The following is a 9,692-nucleotide window of genomic DNA, read 5'->3' on the forward strand; positions in this document are numbered from 1 at the left end:
CTAAACCCAAATCCTAGACCTAAAACCCAAACGGTAAACCTTAAACCCAAACCCTGAACTTAGATGCTATAGGGGTTAAGGTTTACGGTTTGGGTTTAGGGTCTAAAACTTGGGTTTAGAGTATAGGATTTAAGTTTATAGTCTATTTTTTTGGGTTTAAGGTATATAATTTGGGTTTAGGGTCTAGGATTAGGGTTTAGGGTATAGGGTTTGGGTTTAGGGGTTTGAATTTGGGTTTAGAATTTTGGATATAGGGTTTAGAATTTAAGATTTAGGGTTTAGGGTTTCGCTGGAAGCGTTAGCGTCGTTAAAATTAGCGTTTTTATTTTTTGTAGCTATTTTTTATTTAGTTTAATATTTTTTAATTAATAATCTATGTGTCACTTTGATTGGTCCTAAAGTGTGTGGTGAATTTAAAAGTTCTCCCCAAGGGTGAACCTAAGTTTTGTTCTTTTTTCTCTTCCCTACGTGAAATTGGAACGAAGTGGACACATGTTGTAAATAAATGTACATAAATGTGTATATTTGTATAATATATAACTAGATTAAGATCCGCGCATTGCGCGGAATAAACATTATATATATAAATTATTTTATGTATTATATGTTTTTACATATTATGAAATAATAAATATATATTAAATAATTAAAAGTCAGTAACTATTACATATATAATTAAATTTGTGCGAACGTATAAATCAATTTTATTAATCCAAACATTTTTTAAAAAATATTTGATAGGATATGTAATTAAATTTAAATGATATTAACATACATAGTATATTTTTAATATTAATGTCTATTTTTTTTAAATGATGATTTCTACTCATATGTTTTTTTTATCATGTGTATTTTTAATAGCAAAAACTTTAAATTAATGATAACAAAATTTTTATTGTGGGATTAATAATTTTAGTAATTGATAATTTAAAAAAATTTATCAATGTTAGTTCAAAACTTTTATCAAAAAAAAATTATTCAAAGTAAATTTTGAAACTAAAATATTTATTTATTCAATATGGTTTTTTTAAAAAAAATATTTTAATAGTTTTAAATTAAAAAAATTTGATAGAAGATACATTTTTTTATAGATCTTTATTATTCAAAATCATTAATTGTCATATATACTTTACCCACATTAGGTAATTCCGTAATCTTTATTTAAAAAAATAATAAATGATATTTAATAATGAATTTATGGTTAGTTTAATAAAAAGCTTATTATATAACTAGATGGATCAACCTATTTTTTTAATAATTCTAAAAATGGCTATAAAAAAAAGTCGTAATGTTTCACAAATAATATATAGGGGATATATTACATAATTATAAACATATGTGTATACACGAAAAGGGATCTACGGGGAGAGAGTAGATGACAAGGGAATAAAGGTAAGACATGTGAGAAGACGCCCTGTTTTGCGGCAATATCACGAGGGGTCACACTGTGCGACTTTATAATCTCGATGTTTATGTGCCGATATCTTGGCTTCTCCTACTTGAACTCTAGCTTCTATCGCACCTTCTCCGAAGTATATCTACCACTTGGCATACAAACAGTACCAGCAAGCTTCCGTTGTATTATTGGGCGAAAACTATAGTTGATAAATACGTATAATAGTTTTTTTCCGTTACCGAAAATAAATTTTGTAATTTTTTATGTTTTAGTTCAGAAATAAATGGCAGTGGCTAAATTAGTCAAAGTCATGTTACAATACTAAAAGGGCAATATGCTCAACATATAGAATGTCCACGTATGCAATTAAATTCAGTCCAATCAGCAGTTGACACATCTGCTACACTTACACGTAATGCTTGAGCTTTTCAAAAGTTAACAAACCTCTTCACAGCCCATTTTAATTATACTAAAGTTAGTACTATGGTCCATTATGAAATTCATATTCTCTAATCTAAAAAATCTTCTCACATACGCAATTCATTCGCCTTTCTCATTCTTACGGAGACATCTTTATCTTTATCTACCGGTCTGATTACCATGTCTAACGTCTTCACTCCCTAACTATGGCTCATGAAGGCTCATTCATTGCCGTAATGATGATAAGGCAACCGCCTTCTCGATTTCCCCAGCCTCTCACCCTATATATTATTACTCCTTTATCGTACTTCTGAATTTCCAGTTACAATCATCTAAATAGTGACCCATACGAAGACCTTTGTCCTTCCTCTTGCTCACTCACACCTGAGAATACATGGCAGCCAATACAGAGAAATCAACCGGCCAAGCCTCACACTGCTCTATTCTTCAGTGACGTTGCTTCTGGCTTGGGAGAGGCGGAGCTGAGCTGCACTTTCGTTCCCAGAACACAGCCAAGGGAGTATGTTCATCGATTAACATGTAAGACATCAAATCCTAATGATTATTCCCACATCTTAGCAGATTCGATTCCACTTCTAAATTCTCCTAACTACAGGTACTTTCATACAAGGCTGCTTTCATTTAACTACAAGTACTTCTTACACTCTACTATCGCATCTAAGTGACTCAGATAATGATGGTTAGCTAATTAGCAGGAGTTTAAAGATAGTTTCCCGTCACTAATTTCTCCTTCTGTGTCAGATGGACTACTGCTTGCGCTAGCCAAAAACTATTATGTTAACTAAGATCAATTTCGAAAACTCATGAAGCAATTATCTTGGACTTGAAACCCCAACAAGTACGTCTTTTGTTTGTATTTTGATTGATATTCTCCTTGATTGATGATGAACTAGCCCTCTTCAGGTGACATTGTAGATTTCATTTGCCAAAAAAGTAAGATTTATCTTCTGTATTCTATCGCATTAAGTGGAACTGAGACACGCTCACAAGCCAACATATGAAACTTTCTGTGAGAGATTGAATACACACCCAGGAGGGTTGAGACTTTTCTTCATCCTCCGTGCTAATCTTCTTTTGATACTCACGTAATGCTTCTCATCCTCCTGTTATGTAACTGAAACTCAAATAGTTGAAGATTAGTTGGTTAAAATATTCCTGTTGAATCTTCCACTGGTGGTTGTAAGAAATAAAATTTGTCTATGGGAACTTTAGATTCAAATCTTTAGGAGAAGGTCGGAATGTGGATTAGGAAATGGTTAGCTAGTGAACGTGTTGTGTGGAGGTGTCCCTGTATGACAATGGCGACATGGAAACTTTTGTCCTCCTTGGTGACGCCGGTACCGAGGTTATGGGCAGGCAAGCTCAAGACTTAATTGACTACTACTTAGAGGTATTGTCTTTGCTTCTTACTCAACTCTCAGACATTTATACTCACGTTCAGTTTACTTTATACCCCAGGCCAATAGAGACATATCCACTCAACATAAGATATGATAGAAATCTGTTTTATATCATCCAATTTCTGCTATAAATAAAACTATCTTTAGTTCCCGCTCATATTGCGTTGGTGTTGCTGACATGGTAATCTTTCGTTAAAATATTCTTACATTTGACAGGAGAAGAAAGCTCTGAAGAAGGGATCTTTAGAGGCCGTGGAGAACATCTCGAGGGTATTTCCATTTCCTAGAGACTTATCTTGTGAAGTTGTAATCAAAATACCTTAGCATGGTCAATTCTCTTTTTTTTTTTCAAAACCTGTATACTGTCTGTGTTTTTAGATGGGAAAAATAAAGAATCGTATCAGTCCATCTGAAATGACCATGAATATCGAGGAAGAGGCTAAGGCGATGGATATCCAAATACATTCCGCAAATACGGTACGGATAGTAAGATATAAGCTGCTTACTGGATCCACTGCAAACTGGAAAATGCGAAGCAATCTTAGATATGCAGATTCAACCAATTAGAATCTAAATATGCAGTGATATGTTTTTTACATGGATAAGACTTGGGTTATAAGTTTTCTCTAAAGAAATTGATTATCACAATTTAGCATACGATAGTGAATAGAGATTAGGTTAGCAAACGTACCAGGTGATACAGTGGCCAACGAAGTACAAGATTCGTATTGTCTTTAGAGGTTGACCTAAGGAGATTGTTGAAAGACCCATCTTGGGGAGAGTAAGTCATTGAAGGAAGATCCTCAGACCTTTCACCGTGTTTAAAACTGATACTTTATAATCATGTTATGAAATCTCTTGATTTTTAATGTAAATAATGTGTTTCGTCCATTTTTGATATAGGAAATAATGCATCTAAAACAAAACAGTGCACAGCAACAAATATTTTGTATAACACGTTTACACAGTCTGAGAGCAAACGAGATTGCATACGCTCCAATTCTTTATCGACATGTGAATTGTCGAATGAAGGAACATGCAGAGCAGTTGTAATGAAGAGGCAAAACAAGACATATGGAAGAAGATGGTGTTAATCATTCCAAATGACGAATAGATAAATTTTCCAAAATGTTTTAAAGTCCATTTTTGATTAAAAAAAATTACAAAATCTATATAAAAAGAGAACCTACACACCTTTTTTAGAAAAAAAAAAATAATTTCCTTTAATTTTAAAGTAACAAGGGAAATATCCTATTACAAACTTACACACATTGCAAGCATATTTCTATGCTGATACATATGATCAATATAGCCTTCTATCTTAAGTCAAGTATCATATAATTTAATTTTGTTATACACTAATTTAGATTATGAAGAGTCTGGATTTTTAGTTTTTTTTTCTACAATGGAACTTTTTATTGTTTATATTTGCTAACCTTTCATATTAACAAAGAAAGATCGGAGGAAATAGAAATGCTTCATGTTTTATTTTCATAAGTAAAACATCTGTTAGTAAGATAGTGTGTATATATTAATAGTATTTTATATAAGAAAACAAATACAAATTAAATTTTATTTTGAAAATATAAATAATTATATGAAAATATATCATTATAATTTTAAATATTCAGATTAAATTAGTCAATTTATATAAATATAAAAGTGTTGCTTTCAAAAAATTGAAATAAAAGCATAGTTTCAAATAAGATAATTTTCTTAAAATTTTTATAATTTAAAATAAATAAACTGCGCATAGCGCTGTGAAAGACTCTAGTTTATATATTAGTATTATGTTCTTAGTTTCTATTTAGTTTCAGTTACATGGGGGCATGGGGCGGGGATGGGTATGAGAACTTAGGGCTGGCGCATTGTTGTGTTCTCACCCACAGCTTTCATTATTAAAAACAATAAAAAGTATTCATTATGTTTCTAAGAGATCTAAGATATATGTTTTAGAATTTTCACATTGTTTTAATAAAACATATTAAAACTTAACTTTAAATGCATAGTTTTTTGTAATTTTATATTTCATATATTTTTAAACCAATAAGATTTTAAAAACTACAATTAATATTTTTGAACTTTACAATTTTTCATAATTAATTGATAAAAATTACATTGAAAATATAAAATATGTATCTTTTCGAAACAAAAGTTTTTTATAGAATATTAATCTTTTAGGATAGAAATGAGTAATAAATTAAGAAAGAGAAAGTGGGATAACCGAAGAAAATAAGAGACAAGTGCTCTGATGCGAGAGACACAAAAAAAAAATCTGAGAACATGGTTCTACGTGTGTTTATTTATACTTTTATTTAAAATTTATTTATTTACAATCCAGATATTATTATTACTATATTGTAAGAGTATTTGGGAAGAGCTTTTTCCATTGATGATGCTACGTTATAACAGTTATACAATAAATTCTTCATCTTCTTCTTTTTTTTGGCTAAGATGTTCACGGTTATATGAAAATAATATACTACTCCCTCCGTTCCTAAAAGATAGACTTTTTAGTATTTTCACACATATTAAGAAAACACATTAAACTACCATAATAAATGTATCGTTTTCTGTAATTTTCAATTTTCAATAACTTTTAACCAATAGTAATTCAATAAAGACAATTAATTTTCTTGAAGTTTACAATTTTTTCATAGAAAACACAAAAAATACATCTTTCTGAAACAAACGTTTTTTCTAGAAAGTATATTATTAAGGAACGGAGGGAGTATTAAATTAAGCTGGTCTATCAACCATGCCTATAGCTTTTGACTTTAAAAGTAACTTTTAGATTAGTTTGCAGATGGCAAATAGTTCATAAATATCAGCATTCAAACTTGGGGAAATTTTGTTTATTTATGAATTCATTAAGTTTATCAAATCCATGTGAACCTATAACCATACATCTATAGTCTAATTAAATATCAGTTTTAGATTAATGAATCTTTACAAATAATTTATAAATTCTTAAAAATTTCAAATAATATATATATAGAGTTATTAACTTGTATATAATTCTGTTTTTATATATATAAGGTTTAATAAATTTACGATATCACATTCTTTCTTTTTATTTAAATTATAAAGATATATATTATAAATGACATTTTGTTGCATTTAAAAAAAAAAGTTATACTCCTAAATTTTGCGGTTTCCCCAATCTATTTTATGTTATTTCATACTTTCTAAAATTATGTATATTATGAACTAATAGTCTAATACTAATTTCGATGTTATTTTAGAGTACTATGTATCTCAGCACTATTCCTAAACACATGGAAAAAGAGAAAAACAAAGAGAACGGTGGCCAACTCCACTACGACATTGGTAATGCTAATGAATCCATTCTGTATAATCAAGAATCATATATGTTTGTAGTGGATGTCACCTAGCTACTACAATAAAAATAAACGAATTTGTTTTATTACGACGAGAGTATATTGCCATTTGCCACTATACCAAAATCTAAATCTGGATCTGTGTCTATGTTTTGTATGGTTGGATGCTAGTAGAACTACTAAATATTATGCACTTATGAATATTAAATAGAGTTGGTGTAAATAACCAAATTTTGTGTATGTGATCAGATATATGTATCAGATGTATCATTTGTTCCCACTGGATCATACTGTCTTCTCGGATACCTTCCAACCAAAACACATTAGCAAAACAACAAGAGTCTCTCTCTTTCTCTCTACTCGTGTTGTATACTATATATATATTTGACGGTGTAATCTAACTTCCACTGTCTTTCGATATTCTCTCTTTCATGGCTCCTCTGCCTTTAATACCGAACCAAACCCAATCGCAAACGCGTTTATCTTCTTCAGACCCAAAGAAGAAGAAGAGCAGAAAGAAGCAAACTCCTCTCCCTCAGACACAAACACAAACGCAAACTCTGAAGAAAAAGACGGTACAGTCATCATCGTCGTCATGGAGCCAGATAAAGAACCTTTTGAGTTGCAAACAAATAGAAGGGCCACGAGTGCACGAACCATCAAAGATTACGTCATCATCTTGCGGCTCTTCTCTATGTAAGTTTAGTGATGTTAGTTACGGTAACGCCCGCGTGATTCATCGCTCAGATCACTCGCCGGAGAGTAGCAATCTGGGTCAGGATGCCGGACTGTTGACCCGAAAACCTGTCACCCGTGGATCTTCTTCAACGGTTATATCTAACGGTTGTGGAGCTTACACGTCATATTCCTCTTCCAAAGCCATGCAATTCAGAAAACTCTCTGGTTGCTATGAGTGCCACATGATTGTTGATCCAAGCAGGTTCAATATTCTTACACCTCATTTCTGAATAATTAATATGCTGGTTTCTTAAATAATTGGAAATCATAGTTACAAAAAGGACTTAACATTTTTACCAGAAACAAAAATAGTTACAAAAAGGATTAATAGAGAGAGAAATTAATTAATGATTGGTTATATATATAACTTATGACGTAGGTATCCAGTTTCACCAAGAATATGTGCATGTCCACAATGTGAGGAGATTTTCCCTAAGCTTGAAACTCTAGAGCATCATCAAGCAGTTCGTCATGCCGGTATATTTTCCCTTTAACTTGTTTTTTTTGTATATATATATATATATATATATATTTAAATTATATATGGTGCCCAGTGATTGGAGTTTTAACTGTCGAAATCCCAAAAGAAAAAATATGAGCCCTCATAAGCACTGTGAATTATACATATCTAAAGTTCAATTATACTCGATCCTTTTACCATATGTGTTTGTTTTCTATATAAAATACCATCGTTTGCAGTTTCCCTTTTCATTAGTTTCGAAAAGGTTAAAATATGTGTTGGTCTGTCTTTTATTTTGTTTTTCTTGTAATTGGGTCGTTGTTTTGGATATGTATGTACAGCAACATGTGTATATACTATATAAATACATATATTGTACTACGATTAGAATAATTTATGTCTTAGTCACATATTAGGCGACAAACAACATCATTATCATCATCACTAATCTACCATTCTCTGGTTCTATTCTCTATTTTTTTTTGAGTTTTGGTATTTTCAGAGAAAAATACATGTTTTCGTGTTTGTCCAAAAAAAAGACATTTGGAAACCAAGCAGATATTAAGATCCTAGAGGTAAATAGTGATCAAAACTAAATTAAAGCAAACCAGATTGAAAGTATGACTAGGCTTTTAGACTTTTAGTATGAAAACGTTTTGTAATCATGGTTTCCTTCCACTTTTTTTTGTTGTTGCTAAAATAGATTCCTTCCACTTGAGGTAGATTTAACGAAATATCCACTTATATATCGACAAAACAATATGTAAAAGATCTTTTTGTAATGTTGTTAAACTTTGACAATAGTGTCGGAGTTGGGGCCAGAGGATTCAGGACGAAACATAGTGGACATCATCTTCAAATCTAGCTGGTTACGTAAGGACAGTCCAATCTACAACATCGAGCGGATATTAAAAGTCCACAACACTCAGCGCACGATCCAACGGTTTGAGGATTGTCGGGACGCGGTCAAATCCCAGGTACATGCCTCTACCAGAAAAGAGCCTCGTTCAGCAGCCGACGGCAACGAGCTACTCCGTTTCCAGTGCACCACCGTTTCTTGCTCGCTCGGCTCCCGCGGTTCAACATCTCTATGCTCCAACTTTCCTGGCTGCCGTGTCTGCACCATTATCCGCCACGGCTTCCACGCCAAAACGCTGCGTTTAGGCGGTGGGGCCAATGAGATAAAGGGAGTGAGGACCACGGCGAGCAGCGGAAGAGCACACGATGCATCGAGGTGCTTTGACCAGAGGAGAGCGATGCTTGTCTGTCGTGTGATTGCCGGAAGAGTGAGGCGCGTGCAGAGCGATGCACAGGAAGATGAAAATGGTTCTGGCTCGTATGATTCTGTTGCGGGGCCCGCGGGGGTCTACACAAACCTCGATGACTTGGTTGTGTTTAATCCCAAAGCTATACTTCCCTGCTTCGTAGTAATCTACAAAGTTTCCGAGCCTTAAAAAAGAAATTGCACTTTGGAATGATTGGATTTGTAAGACCATGTCCATTGGTAAGAACCTTTGATGGGTTCTAATTACTACTTTAATTGTAAATTTTGAAATTTATAAAGTTCAGAACCTATTGTAATATAAGAAGGTCAAATGGTAAGTTCTTAAAAATAGAGGGTTATATGTCCATTTGAAAGTTTCGGGGTCAAACCGAAAGTCACAAATCTCAGGGACCTGTTGCACAAATATGCAAAAGATGGATCTTGTTCTCACGAAGAAGCGAAGCTCTGGATCCATGGTCTCATGCTCGCTCGATCTGATGCGCTCGGTTCAAAGTTCCCACCTTCCATCCGGAACCTGACATCCATGTTCTCCAGCTCGCTCGCGCTCGCTTCAAAGCTCCCACCTTCCATCTCGAACCTGACGAAGCGACCGCTTGGAGAAGACGAGCCGCTCGATCCCGCACCTTCGACA

General features: G+C 33.0%; 1 protein-coding gene across 2 annotated transcripts; it reads left to right on the forward strand.

The window, feature by feature from the left end:
- Window positions 1-6,506: 6,506 nt before the first annotated feature.
- LOC106307823 lies at window positions 6,507-9,335 on the forward strand. 2 transcript variants are annotated; one of them, XM_013744886.1, is made up of 4 exons: window positions 6,507-6,567; window positions 6,828-7,518; window positions 7,696-7,793; window positions 8,581-9,335. In XM_013744886.1, exons 2-4 carry the CDS (start codon window positions 7,010-7,012, stop codon window positions 9,228-9,230), a joined length of 1,257 nt encoding a protein of 418 aa, XP_013600340.1. In that variant the 5' UTR covers window positions 6,507-6,567; window positions 6,828-7,009; the 3' UTR covers window positions 9,231-9,335. The 2 variants fall into 2 exon arrangements, with proteins under 2 accessions (XP_013600340.1, XP_013600341.1); XM_013744887.1 differs by lacking the exon at window positions 6,507-6,567 and having other exon boundaries at window positions 6,811-7,518.
- Window positions 9,336-9,692: the final 357 nt, after the last annotated feature.

This window comes from Brassica oleracea, chromosome C8 (genome assembly GCF_000695525.1).
Source record: "Brassica oleracea var. oleracea cultivar TO1000 chromosome C8, BOL, whole genome shotgun sequence".
Classification (NCBI taxonomy): domain Eukaryota; kingdom Viridiplantae; phylum Streptophyta; class Magnoliopsida; order Brassicales; family Brassicaceae; genus Brassica; species Brassica oleracea.

Coding starts and splice junctions, on each gene's coding strand:
- LOC106307823 (XM_013744886.1), top strand. CDS start 7,010: ATGGCTCCTCTGCCTTTAATACCGAACCAAACCCAATCGCAAACGCGT. Junction 7,519..7,695: donor ATGATTGTTGATCCAAGCAG/GTTCAATATTCT, acceptor CTTATGACGTAG/GTATCCAGTTTCACCAAGAA. Junction 7,794..8,580: donor TCAAGCAGTTCGTCATGCCG/GTATATTTTCCC, acceptor CTTTGACAATAG/TGTCGGAGTTGGGGCCAGAG.